Consider the following 18,083-nt stretch of genomic DNA (forward strand, 5'->3'; position numbering starts at 1 on the left):
AAATATGCAGCACTTCTATAACACAGTAATTGTCAACTTCAACAATAAAATGCAACATCAGGAATGGTGGGCAACAAATGTATCAGTTTACTCAATACAATTAATAAACTTTAGTTGATGGAATACTTTTTTGTAACTCATTAAACACTATAAACCTAATTATTTTATGTCCTTCGTACAAGGCTTATAATAGGGCCCTTTTATAAGCAGCCTCCAGATAATGTACATTCCTCAGAAGGGAAATTCTATCTTTTGCCCCCCTTAACATTAAAAAATGTAATTTGTAGCTAAAATAAAGTCCCAGAAACTTTATTAACCTGCTCATGTTACCGAAGCCAGATGAGTTTCACAGGATGTAAATCAGGGAAAATTTATTATTATAATTAAACTTGTAAAACTTCAGCAGCAGATGTTTCTGTGTTTTTGTAGTTCATATACATTATTGATCAACTTGTGCTTTTACTAATGTAAAACTTCTGAGAGTATGGAGAAGTTAGACTAGTTATTGTTATAATTGGTACAGCGCTTCTGCAATGTTTCTTCAATTGAGTGCACTTGTAATATGCATTATCTATCTTCCTAGGAAGAGCTCATAACCAAAATTGAGCTAAATAAATATATTGAAGATCGCTGAAGTCTTTAAATTTGCTACAGATCAAATAAAATATAATTCAACATAACTAAAATGTATATATGTGAGTTTCTCTGAAGGCTGCAATACAAATGAGTGCTTATTATAAAATGTACCATCAGTCAGTGCTGTATCTTTTTGTCAGTGTGATCTGTTTCATCAAGTTCTTGAATCCTAGATACTTAATGGCAGATAAAATTTCAAGTGATAAATATCTAAAGTGGGGTGTCTAAATATTTATGATCATAATTCAAGATACACCTTTTCTTCCTGATAGATTACACTAGGACATTTGAATTTGAAGTTTTTTATTGCCACAGAATAACACAACAGGCGTGTCAAAGAGATTAATCTGTCCTAAGTCTTCTAATACGTCCTAAATTTACCTAGTAATCTGTAGTCAATGATTGAGTAAGAACATTTCAAAAAGGCATTCCACTGTTTTTTTTATCATCTTATATTTTTTAGGATGGCATGAATGTTCACTAGGTCTGCTTGTCTTTCTCCATTAAATATAGATGTGTTTAGACAACTGTCCTAGATGCAACGCTTATTTTTAATAGACATCTACAAAATTATTACATTTTTAATGAGTCCATTCTCAGGGCTATTTCCTACAGAGTTCCTGGTAAAAAACATGTAATAAATATAGTAAACTGGTTTACTGCTGTCTTACCATTTGGGTGAATAATGTTTCTCAATAATAGCTTAGCTGCCTACTGGTGGAATACCTGGCTATTTTCTTTTATGTTATATTTGGTACAGCAGTTTCCATCTCTTCCCCCTACTTGCCTTGTCATGAATCTGAGATAGTAATTTGCATAATTATAGGCTTAGAACTGATCAGACTGATCTTGAGTCTCAGACATTCAGTTCAGGAGAATAGGGGCTAAGACAGAAAGTGTTGAAAATTTATTAGTATTTTACCAGACTCCCAAGTTTAACACGGTAATATTCTGATTTAGACTAGATAAAAACTGTAACAGTCAGCTTTGCTGTTAGGCCATATTGACCTTGCAGGCAAATTGATGACGGATAAAACTGTTTATTAGGAAAAGGAGTATTTGCCTTCTAAGTGAATATTAGAAAGGTGAAACTTAAAATAAAATATACTATAGTTCTGTCTTTAGTTACAGGTTTGCCAGTCTTTAAAGTGTCCAATTAAAAAAAAATGCAGTATAACTCAGGAGGAATCAGTGGCACAAAGACAATAGTTTCATAAAATAAAGAGAATTAATATCTCTACGTAAACAAATGAAGAAAGTGATATTACCTCAGAAGATGACTGAAGCCACAGGATTTGACTGCAGATCTTTGCAGAAAAAGGAAATAATTCACTGTCTGCAAATCTAAAAGAACCCCAAATGAGAGTGGCTGTTCGTTCCTTTTATTTAATGTGGAAGGCACCAACAAGCAGTCATTTCCTCCCCAGTGAGTGGGCAGATTGTAATTGATAATATTTTCACCTCAAAGAAAGACTAGTTCTCTGCCACATAAGTTACAAATGAGATATAATAGGTGATTACATTTCAGCTTCTCTTTAATATATTACAGTACAAGTTACTGATTTCTATGAAATTCTAGCACTGCAAAATTGAGGTAGAAAAAATCAAATGATTGTCTGGTATAACAGCAGTATAGATTCTGAAATCAATACCAACATTGTTACCTTAGAGGGAAAAAAAACAAGTAAATACCTAAACACATCAGCTATTTATAAAGGTAGAATGGTATGAAAATGCAGCATAAAGTGCAGTATGAATAGTTTTTTCTTTTTCATTCTTAGTTTAGCATGACAGATTGATGGAAACCTTATCTATCTCCATTATCTTGGTTCTGTGGGTAAGATATCAAGATGGGCATGGAGAATGGATTACACTGTGATGCAAGTAAGATCCTTGAATGAGGAGTGCCATGGGGATTGCATGAGTGAGTTTTGTTTAAATGTAACCAAGAAAAAAAATAACCCTATTTCTCTGAGCAAATTGCAGGAATCTACTGCACGATTTGTATGTAACACAGAGTTGAGCTGAGATTAACTGGTACAGGCAAGGGTGGCTGTTACTAAGAAAGTAGAATGATTTTATCTCAGATTTATATTCTTTTGCAAGCTTGAGTGAAACACTAAAGAAGGTGTGTGTGAGTGATCACTGAGATGAATTTTATGAAGCTTTATTTGAGATATTTTGTAGCATTCCTGGGAGATAGAATACCACTACACATTTTCAAAGAAGGTCACAGCACAGAAACATATTTTCATTCATCTTACCAGTTTTGAAAAAGGAAGGTACACTTTAGATTTAGGGGACTTTCACTGAGTTAATCAAACTGAAAAAAATATATAACAAACCACTGATTGTTTATAAAACATACTAATACACCAACCCAGGATCTCCATACCCCAGATCACACTCTTGCCCCATTGAAAGGTGCACTATTTTTATTCCATGTAGGAATTTAGGAGAAAAATATTATTTATCTTAGGCGAAAATAAAGTTTAAAACTCTAGTCTGTTAAAAACATATTTTAAAGCTTAATGGTGCCTTGCAAATATTTTCTCTTCCCCTCTGAAACTGTTACTACTCCGTTTTTTTGTGACTTGACTTGAACTTATGGTCTTGATCTCATTAAAAAAAAATAAAACCATGTTTTAGTCCATGAACCAAGATTCTTTGCTTAATCATGAGAGGCTTTTAGAGTCTTTGTCTACTGTTCATCGTTGATTTTATTTTAATAAGTTTCTTATCTGGCTTCTTTATTCATGAGTGGGTTTCAGTTTAAGTACAAAGTGTCATGTATAGATTGTTCTGTTTATTTTCCATATAGGTAAATTGTTTTTTCAAATTTCACTTTTAAGCCTCCATATCAAAAATCCAACCATAAGGAACATATTCCCAGGATTGTTTTCTTTATCTTTACTTCATAAAATTTCAGAAAGGAAGGGGAAATAATTTTTGTTGATGCAGAATCTCCAAATGTAAAATAATATGCAAGCATATGTAAAGCTTACTTTGACTTGTTGTGAACCAGATGTTTTTGTGACTTCTGCCTGTCTGGAAAATCAAGGACAGAAATCAAGGCTCTCAACTTAGAACTATATTGAGTGGAGAAGAGGGTGTTTTGTTTAAAGTACCTGATTTGTAATCTCAGAAGACAGCTTAGTTGGTTAAAATTCAGCTGGTTCTATTTGCAACAACCCAGCGTAGAAATGTTTTTTTAATTATAGCTTGGTTTATAACAATGGACAGGATCTGTAGCCAAATCTGTCCCTCTAAGACATTCAGCAATGGAACAATAGCATAATTATTTCTTGGATCCCTGATTAGCAGAAACAATACACTAGTTGTACAAAGCTTGAAAGTCTGGTTTTCAGAACAGAACAATCTCACCATGCAAAGGCTCCTCTTAATGCTGATTTCTGTAACTTGCAATTTGATTCAAGCACGTAATTATAAGTAAAATGTTTTTTTAGAAGCTAGTATACAATGAAAAGCACTGAACAGTTTTGAAAACTATTGTTTATATTTCCTACATTTAAGTTCTGTTGCCAACACATCTCGTAACTCATCTGCCTTAGGACATTTCAAGCACTTGATGTCACATGGCATGTTCTTTTCTTTACTTCAGACTACCTATCACTGAAGTCAGCAGCATAACTTAGACTACATACAATCAGCTTCTTGCCTGTGTATATGAGGATTCCTGGGAAAATAAAGCAGGAGCAAAAATTTTATTCTGGCAAGTGTGCCCACACCTCACTGGTATTGGCCCACCTTTTCTAGACAAAAATACTGAGGTACAATTCCTACCAATTCTTTTGCTTAAGTAAGGATTTCAGGATTGTGATATTAACATTGTCTGTAATTTTCCAAAGCAATGGATTTATACAGAATTAAATTAGTAATTCTGGTATCAGAACACATGTTATGCAGCTAGGATTGTTAGAAACAATGTACTTCGGTACAGTATTACATTTTCAGCACTAAAAAATGATGAAATTTCTACAGATATTTCCGGATTTTCTTTTCTTTTCAATTAGTATTCACAGAATCACAGAATATTTGATGTTAGAAGTGAACTCTAGAGGGCATCTGCTCCAGCCCCCACTTATCAAGCATGGGCACTAAGAGCTGATTGTCCAGGACTGTGTCTAGTTGGCTTTTGAACATCTCTAAGTAGGAAAACATCCCAGCTTCTCTGAACAACTTCTGCCAGTGCTCAATTATGCTCCCAGGAAGAAATGTTCACGACCTCCTGTGTTTCTTTTTTGTGCCCACTGCTACCTGTCCTCTCACTGTGTGCCACTGAATTCCTCATATCAAGACAACAGAAGTGAGGAAAATAGGATAGAAGAATATGAGGAAGGGGAAATGATAAGCTGGGACTAAAATATATCTTAAAGTGTTTTCAGTATCTCCGAAGAAAATACTTTGTGAAGAAAAGTACATTGTGCCATGTCAAGCAGTTTCTGCTTCTCTGTGCTTGATGAGTAAGATCAGGAATATCCCCACTGTTTACCATCCATTCCTCCCCTGTGGCATTTTCAAGCATCAAAGCTATTGCTTATATCTAGGTATGCCACAAATTACAATTGTTAGAAAGTGCTAAGTATGTATTTGTTTCTGTTGTAGCATTAAAGGAGCAGCTAGACCAGTTTAATGTGTGGTTTATTTCATAATTTTTCTTTTTACGATGATTAAGAAAAGTATTTGCTGGCTGACCACCTGGTCTGAAAATACAAAAAAAAAATTGTCCTTATTATACTTGAATTGTCCTTTTATCTGCACCAGAGTTTTCTTTCCTTTATTGCCACCTAAGAGACAGCATTAATTTTCTTCGGTATCTCTGGTGGGTGTGAAGTCATGTTTCACATAGATGAGCTTTATAGAATCTACTGCAATAGGTGATTAAAAGAAGAATGATTCCATGTAGCTGATATGAATTGTTTTCCTGATTTTTAAACTTAGGTCTCTTAAAAAAACCTATTGAGTCATATTGTTCTGCATTGTGTATTGAAATTGCTTTGATACAGGTTAAAATATTGTTTTGACTGAATTTTATTTTCACTTTTAACCATGGTGTGATATTTCCTGATCAAAAATAAAGACTGAATGGCTTTCAGGACCTGAAGAAAACCTGCATCCCCCCCAAGTGATGTTTTATGATTGAATATGTCACAGTTTTAAGATTTGAATTTTGGCCAAGTGTTGTGGACCTGAACCATAACCCTACTTCATGTTGTATATAATCCTGCATATGCTGTAGCATAATTAAAATTGTAATTACTTCTTATCACTAGTCCCTGTGTTGTACCAACTATAAACCCAATTACTCAGAATAACCTGATTCTGTGTTTAGGTAAAAATAATTCAAAGCTGTATTTGGTTGCACAAGGGAGTAGATAAATACAAACATGGTCTGAGAATGTTGTAGGATTTTCTTCTGAAATAAGAGTTCCTGACAATACAATAGAGTAGAAATTCAATGTACTTAAGTGCTAGGCTGCTGGGGCCCAGTGTCTGTACCTTCCTCAGGCTGGGTGTGTGTAGGGTGTGTGTGTAGTTTCACTGACAGTCTCTGAGCTTGAGGAACCGAGGAGTAGGAGGCCTGGGTCCAGGCAGGGGTATCAGATCTGTGTGAAGTCAGTGCTGGTGTTCAGGGGGACTCCCAACTGTGGGGTGCCTGCGGGATGAGTGTTAGAGAGTGTGCTGTAGGTGTGCAGGGAGCACCCAACTGAACCAGGCAGTGAGGGAAAGACCTGTGGGGTACGTAAAGATCCTGGGATCCAGGCAAGATCCTGCTGGGTGAGCAGTGGGGCTGTGCCAGTGCTTGTTGGATCTCTGAATGTGCTTATGAACCTGGAGAGTCTGGGGTATGTGCAGCACTAGCAACCTTCTACCTCTGCCAGCCCAAGAGGAGTAGGGGATATGGCTGTTTGTGCCCGGGTCTGGTTTGAGTACTGACTGTCAGTACTGCTGTAGCTGTCTGTGTAGCCAAAGCTGTGGGTACATCAGTGTCCTTTGTGTATGTATATGTCCAGGACACACAAACACACAGTCTTGGTATGCAGCAGATTTGCTACTGCATGAGAGAAAGTGGCAGATGCATCCCTCATCCTAGGCAGAGACACTGGGTCCCTGATTACTGGGCTGGTGCTCCAGCAGCCAGCCAAGAAGGTCCTGGACAAGGGCAGCTGGAGGAGGTAGCCACAAATCACATCATTTAACACCCTTATAAGCTCCCAGTAGACTGAGTGACAGTATTCCCTTGCAATTAATACGATATGCCTAATCTTAAGTGTTTGCTTTGAGTCTCTCTTTGTAAAAGGCTTTTCCCCCTCATTGGTTTGATGGCACAGCTTAGTCTAAAGTTTTTTGACAGAAAGCATGCTGTCCGTTCATCATCCCTGGAACTGGATCACTGTTTATATGACCTTTAGATTTTTTTATAATCCTTTATGATTTGTCAGGTCCCTAGTGAGAGGCTCAGAAAGCCAAGCCAATATATTTTTTTCTTATCGTTTAAAGTGTGGATTTAAAAATTTATAACACTATCAGCTGAAGTTGCCAGTAGTATTAGGCCTGTGCCTTTTTACTGACTGACTGGTTGTCTGTCAGTATAGAGTCAGAGCAGATTTTGGCTAGTATGAGGAACTTATGTTAGCCAAGATCAGTACTTTTGCCACAGAACTCATGAAAGTGGACATTTTTATAATGTGGTATTCTTATGTTTATATGGGAGGCTAATTAATTAGAAGGGTTTAATTGTTTTGCAGAATCTTAAATAAGAATTTTCATCTCCTCCCTTTCTCAGTCATTTGTATTTTCTCATAGAGTATTTTAGTTGGAAAAGCAATCCTAATGTCCTTTTCCTGTGCCTCATTGATTTTACTTGTGACATAAATTCTTAAGTTGGAAACAGCTCTCTGAATTTGGGTTAGGGAAAATAAATTCAGGAAGTGAAGATTTTAAGCTTTGTAGTTAGCAATAGCTCTATTTTTGTTCATATTGAGGTGAAAAAGCCTGCTAGCAATTCCAAAAAATTGTTCAGAGGGGCAATTCTAAAGTGAAAATGTATGAAAAAGTAATAAACTATGAGGTAAAAGTTTGTTTAGTGATAGTATATAGTTAGGTTCTCTGTTGATGTAAACCAATACAGCTCAATGACTCAGAGGATCTGTTTGGTTTTTCTGCATCTGGTTTCTAATCCTAAAGCTAAGAAAGGAACTTAAAAGCAATATGCTAATTATAAAATCACAGCCAAGAGCAAATAGTATTACATTTATTTCTATACTTACACAGTAATCCAAAATTGATTTAATCAACTATCTATGACCACTCAAGGGAGATGAATAAAAAGAAACCCAGCAGAGAATATTGATCATCATGCAAAATGGTAGTAATTACCATTAACAAATAGTTTTTAATAAGCAAACATACAGTTAGTACTATTAACTTGAGGTTTCCCTCATTTAAGAAAAAAATGTGTGAAAAAAGAGAGAGGAAAAAAAAGAAGAGTCAGAGCCTGATGCTTTTTCCCATTAGCTTTTCGAAAACTTACTTGTATTTGGGATGGATATATGACACCTGATTTTGATTTCTTACAAACTGTTAATTAGTGGAAGACACCTGTTGTTGAATCATCCTGATGTTCCTGTCCTTAATGCCCATAGAAATCTTGAATTAATCAGCTTAGACATAACTTTCAGATGACTAGTATTTATCAGAAAGTAACCACTAAACTGAAAAATTACTAAGGCAAACTTTGTGAATCTCTTCTTTATTCTAAACCAATCTAGCTAACTAGATTACTTAGGCTCCCCACACTGAAACTCATTTTTGTGGGAAGATGTGTTTAACTTAATTTAACCACGCTCTTGAGATGCTCTCAAGCTAGTTGTTTCCGATGCTTCAAAGATGCAGTATGTTGATCCATGAAGACCTGTAAAATTCCTTTCATGAATCCCACAGTCACGGTTGCTAAACAATTCGCAGCAGTTCTATTGGCTCTGGAGCTCCTGGGGAATCACTGTATCATTCTGTGGCCACATTTCACAAAGTTGTGTTATTTCTCCAGATGAGAGAGATTCAAAATCAATAATGGCTAACTGAACCAATTCTATACTACAGGTTTTTCTTTTTTCTTTTGAGATAACCATGGGTTTTTGTTTAAGTAGTTCAGGAGAAAATGAGATTCTGACTCTCATTCACTGTGTTGTTTTGAACAAAGTATGCAGTGTTTATTTCTATTTTATTTATTTTTATTTCATGTATGTGATTCTTTACTGACCACTGTGATTTCACAAATATATTGTCAATCCTAAATATCCATACTACCGAGATAACCACAGAATATTATAATTGATATCAATTAAATATCCTTACAGATATGTATTTATATATCCTTATACTCCTGGAAGGTGACAGCTATTTTTCTTGGTTTGATTAACTTGGTGGACTTTTTTCCCAGGGTGAGCAGTGATTATATAGTTTTTAACCTCAGAAATATATACTCACTGTATCTTCTGATGAACTTTTTCAAACACAGTTTGAAGCCGTTTCTTTTCATAGTTTTTAGAGATTTTGCTTTTAAAATTATGATAAAAATATCTGTGTACAGATAATTTTCTTATGAGAACCTTACTTGACAAATGAGCATGTGCAGACCTTCGAAATTTGGCTCTCCTGCCTGCCATCTTCCCTGGGTTGGTCTAAAAGAAAGCAATAAGAAAAAAATACAACAAGCAAACACAATAATAATGATTGCCTCATAAGCATCACCAGGAATCTATTTGTATGTAAAAAACAAACAAACAAACAATCAATCAAACAATCAATCAAACAAACAAAAAAATGAAAAAAAGAAAAATAAAGTCAGGAGAACAGAAAAGAAGAGCACTAATCAGCATGTCCTGTGCTCTTCTTTGTAGTCCCAGCGCCGTGTTACATTTCACCTCCCTGATGGCTCCCAGGAAAGCTGCAGTGACAGTGGTCTGGGAGACCACGAGCCGGTGGGTAGTGGAACCCTGATCTCACACCCTCTCCCTCTGGTTCAGCCGCAGGACGAATTCTACGATCAGGCATCACCAGACAAGAGGACTGAAGCTGATGGCAACTCTGATCCCAACTCGGGTGAGTCTCTGTCAATGCTCTGCTGATCTGAGTTGCTTTGGTTACTTGGTTTCATTCTTTTTCATCCTTTTCAGCTTTGCAATGGTAAAGATGTTTTTAAGCACATGCATGAATATTTTACCATGATAGCTAATAACGCTTGGTAGAAGCATTTTTCTTGATATTTATAGTACTGTTTTTATTTGGCACTGGACTTTGCCTTTGGAAAGCCATTCTAAATAGAAATTTTAAGATCAAGAACATGGCAGTTGTTAGACTAACATAGGAAACAGTAAATCAGCAAAGCACTGGAAAATTTAAGCCATATACATTTCTATTACACACCTTCAATTTCCTCTTCTAACAGCAAAAAACACATGGTTTCATTTTTAGGTTGGAATGGCATTGTGTTGTGCTTTTTAGATCTGGCAGATATGTGTTTTCGTACCAATATTAAGTATGTGCAGTTTATCTCATTTGGCAATTCCTTCCTTTCTTCTTCTGCTTTCCTTATCTATAATAAATATACATGACTGAAATGTTTCTGTGATAGTTAATACTAAAAATTAAGTGAGATTTTATCCAATACTGTCACTAGTATTTTGGCACTGGAATGTGGGGACTTGGACATACTGAAAAGTGGGGAGGGACAGTAACACTGCCCTTATGAAGTTTCTATCTTGAATGTGGAGACAAAGGTTAAAAGTTTTATCTGTGCTCTTTGAAGGTAATTGAACCTGAGTTATCTTGCACCCCAGGAGTATAGCAATAAGAATTAGTTTCTCCCTTTGGCATTTCTTCCTTTTGTATAGATGATTAAATTGTCATTGGGCCTTTACAAACCAGGAGAGAAGGTGGCCTTGGGATCTGATGAACATTATTAAGATGCATGTTCTCATTTGAGCAGAGATGTATCTGAATTACAACATTTAGATCATGGCAGATGTGAATGCAGACTGCAGCATATTGACCTTGGAAACCTTTTTCTCATACTTTTTATGGGAAGAAAAGTGTGTTGTGTGAAAATCTATAAAGAAACAATTTGAAATGTGTTACAGTCTCAGAGTTGTATTCTGGTTTTCTTTTTTATTTTTTCTAGACCTGACACCTGCATTTTATTTTCTTTACCAAAACAAAAATGTTTTTGAAGCTATGATCTTAAACCCTAAATCTGTAGAAATACAAAGAACTATAAAAGAATAGCAAGCAACTATGAATGGACTAACTCTGAAGCTAGAATGTATGTCTGCTTAAGAGAGCAAGGAGCTTAAGTGGAATTATCCTGTTAATTCTCTGCCCACGTGTGAGACGTGTGAGAGATTTAACAAGATCAGAGAGGAGTTTTAATGCAGTGTTGCGTGTTGGCACTGTCACAGTGGCTTCACCGACTCTGAATTGCACATCTCTTTGAAATGTGACATAGAAATCCTCAAGGAGAGTAAGGAAAGATGGGCTTAGTAAACTTTGTACCAAGTCACTAAAACGTGTTTTTAGAAATTTTGTGTCAAGCACACTGTGCAAATGTGGTACATTAATCATGAGGATCTATTAATCCTTAATAAAAAGACTAATAGAAGATTAGTCAGAGTCAATAAGAGTTCTTAAAAGCTGTATGAAAATTTTAATATCTGTAGTTACACCTGGCTTAGCTTGAGGATGCTAAATTAATGTCAATTTTATGAACAACTAGTAACCAAGCTGTACTAACTATTGGTGATGTATCAAATATAGGTTTTTCACCTTTTATCAGACTGAATTAGGACAGATGCTTCAGTAGTGCACTCCATATATCATAAAATCTCACAAACTAAGAAGGGAAAGATACAACCATTATGGTGGCAAAAATCATCCTTAGAAAAAGTAAGGCAGGAAGGGGGTGATGTTGTCCATTAGATGAATTTGACTTCTATATGTTATTCAGTATTATTTTATTTCATATATTATTCGGTTATCACCTAAGTATTGTGTAAAAAGTTGTTTCGCAACTGGAGGTGCAAGTTTGTGGATGGGATGCAAAGTGGAGATTAAAGCAGTTTATGGTTATTAAGATTCTGTGGTAATTTTCAGAAAGCAAAATGCTATCTGGTGATTGGGCAAAATAACTTTGTATTTATTTACTATGATCATGGTTAAAATAACTGATGCAGTATCATTTCAACTTTGTAGCCTTTGACACTTATAAACTGAATTTCTAATTATATTGCAGTGGAAAGTTAAATACTTGTATTTAGTAATATATATATTGTTATATATAACAGTAGAAATAATTTAATATCAGTGGGTGTTTAAGGGATTGCTGTTAATGAAAATACCCAGAGCATGGTGAAGTAAAAGATACAGCCATAATGTAACAAAAAACATCTTAGTGGAGGGTAGTAATATTGCCATGTACATGTACTGCTGCCAGTCATGGATTATAGATGTTGCAGAACTATATTTTTATTTTGCTTTCAAATATTTCAACTGAAGAGATAGAGAATTGCTTATGTGAATATTTTCTAATGATCTCAAATAATAAATCTGTACAAAAATTACAGATTTGTCCCAATGTATTTTTATGAAAATTCATTCTAAGTAAAGGCTTTCTTTAGCTCATGGGAATATGATGTTAATCTTGATAGTAAACTCCTTACCTCATGGTGAGAGTAATTTTGGTTAATGGCTTTAATGCTCTGTGAATTGTGTGGTTTATTATTGTACAATGTGAAGTTATGTGAATAAAAATGAAGCCATTGTTTGTCAAAATTGGCATGTTACTTTTATAATTATATTTGTAGATGGACCAAGACCCAGGTCTTCAAAATCTAAGATAGGGAAAAAAAAAAGAAAAAAAGAAAAAAAGAAAAGAAAACTATAAGTCATGATAACTTATTATGTAAATGTATTAGAAATTTTATTTCCATATTTTCTTTCAATCATTAGCTTGTATGGAGACACAAGAGCTACATAATTTAATAAAAGAAGAAGATAGAGTGAGAGCACATTCATCTAGCTAATCTAAAAACAGCATTCTCTCTTGCTGTGGGAAAGTGGAAGAGGAGATATGCCAAAAACTAACATTGTCAGGCACACAGTGTCACTGTGATTATGAGGGAAAGGCAACAAGACCGAAATAGGAATTAAAAAAATATAAGAATGTTTATAGTGATGTATATAGCCCAAGTTTTGTTTACATCACTCAAACTTGTCTTCTTTTTATAGAGTCGTTTGGATTTTAAACCAAGGTCCATGTGTTAACGTATCTTCCATTTCACCAATTCTCAACTGATTGTGTTAGTTGTCTGAGGACTATGTTAAAATGTCAGTTGTAACTTCCTTATATTTCACCTCTGTCTGATTTGCACTATAAGAAATTTTCTATCAGTAAACAACAATTACTTGTGTAAATACCTGTGCCTGTGTAAAAATAACAATGCTATGGAGTGACAGCAGCACTGTGGTTTTGTTAGGCATTATTAAATGATAATAACATGTAATTCAGATTTACTACAGGAAGCCTCATTATTCAAGAATCACGGTAATGATGATTTAATTTTGCATACAATATTGATTTGTAAGGCCAGCCTCCTGTATGTTATAACATTTTATTTCATTATAAATGTAATGATTAACAACCTCCTCCTTATCTTGCTGTCCATGACTTTTCCAGAAGCATGGTCCAAGAGAACAGTAAAGCAACATGATATGACCTGGCTGCATTCTTTATCACCATGATGAAAAACACAACACAAAGATTGTAAATATCACAGTTTTTAAAAGTCGGTAAAAAAACCAAGCAATCAACCAACCAAAGCAAGACACATGTTAAAAAGGAAATTATATTGTTTCTTAGAAACTAATGTTTTTGAATAATCTGAACTGTGCTTTTGCGTGTGGAATGCTGATCTCACATGTTTTCCATATGAACACTATACTTTGCATTTAGAGGGCATATATATCACACTTCCTGCTAAAACTAACAGAAAATATTCCAAAGATCAATCAGCTGATTAAAGCTGATTAAAAAAAAAAAAAAAGTTACTGTAAAATTGTTTTTACTGCTATGACTTTATAGCCTCACCTGTTACAAAAAAAATTACCTATTGCGTACTTTTTAATGGTTTCAACTCTGTGTATCATGAAGAACATTTTTAACACAAGCACCTTTATTATCAGTTGCATTGAGTGTACAGATGTCTGATTCATTTTAGTGTGAATTTTTCCTTCACTAATCAGTCCTAAGAAAAGTATGTTTTTGTTTGCCAGCAGTCGGGTGTAGAAAGTTATTTTTCATTACCATAAGTGCGGATTTCATTGGCATAAAAAAACCCCAAACCTAATTAGTGAAGAATTCTTTTTTTCACTGTGGCTCAGCAAAGGTTGTTAGGGACTTAAATTTAGTCTGAAATTCTTAACATATCTAAGGGTTTCGTGTGGCAGAGCTCTGCAGCAGAACTGTATGAAGGAATAATGTGCCTCCTAGTGTAAAGAAGGGGAAAAATGCACTTTCTTGAAAATGCTTGATAAATCACATTTTGATAGCTGCAAGCTGTGGATGTGATTCATTTTTTCTTCAAAGAGATAAAGAGGAATAGCATATATTTAGAGGAGTGTTAGAACTGCTCTGGGGAGAAAGCTTGCTATACACTGTAGATGAATATATGCAATAATTCCAATGGTTTTAAACCCGAAAGAAATATAATATTTATGTCTTCTGATATATGTTTATGAAACTAAGTAAGTGCTTGCCTAATTTTGACACGTCATTAATAAATATTGTGAATATATGTTACATAATAGAGAGTAATAGCTTTATAAAAAAAGGGAGCTGTGGAAAAAATTGTAACAAGCACATTGTTCCAATTAAGTAGAAAATTCTGTTATATTGTAAGTTATTAATTACAAATTCCAAAGCAATAATGTATTACTGGAAGTAATATAACAATGCTTTCTACAAAAATTACTGTTTAGTGATAGCTGTTTTATTTCCAGTAAATTAAAAATTGCAAGAATAAAAGTGGGTGATAAATACCAGTGTTCCCACATTTTAATAAACCTTATACTACCATGGCTTAGTCAATTGATATCAGGTGTATTACAATCTTCTATAATTCCACTTATAAGTAAGAATATCTTTGTGGCAGTGGTTTAATTATGATTCAAGTTCAGAGTAATGGCAAGATTGTCTTGTATTACACAAGATAGGGTTCCACATTGAAAAGCTAAGTTTTTCATGAAAAGGGCTTTGGTTTTATAGTGTCACTATCATTACACCCAGTGGTAATGATGGTTTAACCTTGTGGGCATACTCTCTGCTTAATCCTGTCTTTCATTTTGCTGCCTCAAAAATTTCTTGTCATACTTAGCAATATTGTAGTCCATAGCTGAACATCCCAAGGTGTAGGTAGAAATGTTACTCTGTTAATGCTTTTGCTCTTGATTAATCACTGTTTATATTTATTCTTGTGTTTTCATAATGTAAGACTCTGTGTGAACTGAAATAAGAACATTTTCCTTTGAGTCATTTCCTCCATTTCATTAAACACAAGTTCATACCTCACACAGAATCTAGCACTGTCACATTTCACTACAGGCAAGTAAGAGCAAGAAAACTGGAGTCAAGCTGTAGTAGAGTTAGCCTACTAAAGAGCTATAAAATAGTCTAAATTCAACCTCAGTTCCTATTTCTTTAAAAAGATAAAATCTGAGAGGCATAAGAGGTATTGCTATCTCTTTACATCTCTTTGCTGCCTTATTACAGTGAGGATTTTAAAACTGTCTTGGTTTAGAAAAGCCACTGTGCTATGTTGTGCTGTTCCTGTTCTACTCTCTTTCCCCCCATACATCTAAGGTGATTGTAGTGTAAATTCAGATTGTGTACCCATTCAGTGGAAAGACAAAGGTGAACTTGAGCCCATGCTTGTCTAAGGTGAACACCTAATGTCTCTGAACCTTCTAGCTTCTGCTGCCATCCAAGACAAGAAATTGCAGGTCTGCAGCAGTGAGCTGAGAAGGTGCACAGCACATAGAATTTCATAAAAGATTTCTCAAATCAAACTTGTATTTCAAAATAGTCCAATGATTTATTTCCCTTGGTGTTTGTATTGAGTTTATGTGGCAAGGCTGATGGTATGAAGCCTGCAGGAGGGGATTCTGTGGGAGGAGTCCAGTCACTTGCCCCCATGTTAGAGTCAATTTCCACCATCTCCAAAACAGACCTACTGCTGCTCAAAGCTGCACTGAAGCTGAGGGAGAGAAGTAAGAAAAAATGGAGGAGAAATAGCCTTTGCAGACATCAAAGTCAGTGAGGTAGGAGAGAAAGAGGGTGCTCCAGGTGCCAGAGCAGACATTCCCCTGAAGCCTTTGGTGAAGACCATGTTATCTGCAGCTCATTTAAATCATGCACCAGAGAAGGTAGATATACCCTTCAAGGAAGATGCAGCCTGTGAAGAAACCATACGGGAGTAGGCTTCTGGTAGGCACTACAGACCATGGGGGGCCCACATTGGAGCAGACTGTTCCTGGGGATCTACACACCATGGAAAGAACCCCTGGTGGAGCAGTTAGTGAAGGACTATATCCGTTTGAAGGGACCCCCATGCTGGAGAAGTGGAACAGAGGTAAAGAAAGAGTTTTATCAGCTGACAGCAATTCCCTGCCCCTATTCCCTGTCCTCCTGCCACAATTGGCAAGAAGCTATGGTGAGCAGTAGTAAAAAGAATAGGAAATGAAGGAGGGAAGTTAAGCCTGGGAGGAAGGAAGGGGTAGGGGGAATGTGGTTTTAGTTTCATTTTTCTTATCTTTCACAATCCTACCTTATTTTTAACTGCTGATAGATTAAATTAATCTATCCCAGGCTGAATCAGTTTTGCCAGTAAGGGTATTTGGTGAGTGATCTCCCTGTTCTTATCTCAACCCATGCGCTTTTAAATCTTATTTTCTTCCCCTGCTTTGCTGAGTATGGCAAGTGATAGAGCAGCTTAATGGGCACCTAGCAGCTAGGCAAGGTTAACCCCCTAGGGTGTTTAAGTGGGCATCGTATCCTCAGTTTGAAAGCATTTACCTTCTGTGTCTTGATTGTGGGACTGTAGATTCCTTTGTTAACAGCAACACTTTGACTTCCAGAAGCTTACTGATAGCCCAAGGGACTATTTTGACTAACACAGCCACCTGCAGAATCGAGGTCAGAAATCTTAGCCAATAACTTACAAAAAATTCCATATTTTCTGCTTGTATCCACACCATGTGTTTCAGAATATTTCCTAATTGAATGGTCTTCAATGAAAGAGGAAATAGTATTATCATGCCTACTGACTTTCAGTGATTTAGCTTTTCAACTTTCATGTGATTAATTAGATATTTGGTGCCCATGGTTTAGACATGGTGCTCAAATTCCCTTGGATCTGTGCTCAACTGTTCAGTTCCTTGAAGTATTTTGAATGTTGTAATATTTTATTCTTGGTCACTTTTTTTCTTCTTCTTTCTTCTTGGAATTTTGGTCCCATGTCTGGCTAGAACACAAAAGAACAGTGAACTATTCTTTCCAATCTAACATCACAGATAAAGATGACATAGTCAACAGTTTTAATTTAAATATGCACAATAAGAAAAATAAACCGTAACCCTTATGAAACATACTTTAAAAAAATCATTCCTTGTTCTGACCTGAGTGGGTGCTTTTCTATGTTTCATGAGTATGCTATGTAGAAGTTCTTTTCAGCAGTAAAACAACAAAAGATTTCTCCTTTCTTTAGAGACTTTTCATAAGTAAAAGTAAAAAGCACAGCTGAATACATATATCTTTAATCATGGCTAAATATATCATAAGGGCTTTATTAGCATTCTGTGTGTGCTATCAGAGAACTCTGTCCATCTTTTAAAAGTGTGGTAATGTGATTAAGCAATATTTGTTTGAGATTTTGGGGACTGTTTTTTCTGAAATCCAATGAAATTTATTATTGCAAGCTGTGAGTCTTTCTACATCAGTACTACGATTCGTTTTCTGATGTTTCACATTCTAACAGAGTTTTAACAGTGCAACTCCTGATTACAGTGGCAAGCATTTAGTGGTTTAAAAGAGATATTCTAGTTGTGAGAATAAACATGTTGAGCTGAGTATGGAAATGTTAATTTCAACATCCAAGTGGTTGCAAATTCTAAGAGGAAGTAGAATTGCTGATGGCTCTAAGCAAGAGGAATAATCGCATTGCACCAGCACAAACTTGGGTCTGACCAACTAGAAAGCAACTCTCTAGTAAAAGCATGGGGGGTCTTGATAGACAAGAAGCTGACAATGGGCCAAAAATGTACCCTTGAAGAACTTCCTCAATTTTGTTACTAAGAATTTTGCCAGCAGGTTGAAT

At 35.5% G+C, this 18,083-nt stretch overlaps 1 protein-coding gene across 3 annotated transcripts in view; it reads left to right on the forward strand.

Moving 5' to 3' along the window:
* Positions 1-18,083, forward strand: part of PCDH9 (protocadherin 9) — a 668,074-nt gene that overhangs the window by 416,781 nt on the left and 233,210 nt on the right. For 2 of the 3 annotated variants that reach the window (XM_030467415.1, XM_030467424.1), the window contains one exon: positions 9,561-9,762. In XM_030467415.1, the coding sequence (XP_030323275.1) occupies positions 9,561-9,762 (202 nt within the window). The remainder of the gene's footprint in view (positions 1-9,560; positions 9,763-18,083) is intronic. The other variant, XM_030467433.1, reaches the window with a different exon arrangement.

The sequence above is a fragment of the Calypte anna genome, chromosome 1 (genome assembly GCF_003957555.1).
Source record: "Calypte anna isolate BGI_N300 chromosome 1, bCalAnn1_v1.p, whole genome shotgun sequence".
In the NCBI taxonomy this organism is placed as follows: domain Eukaryota; kingdom Metazoa; phylum Chordata; class Aves; order Apodiformes; family Trochilidae; genus Calypte; species Calypte anna.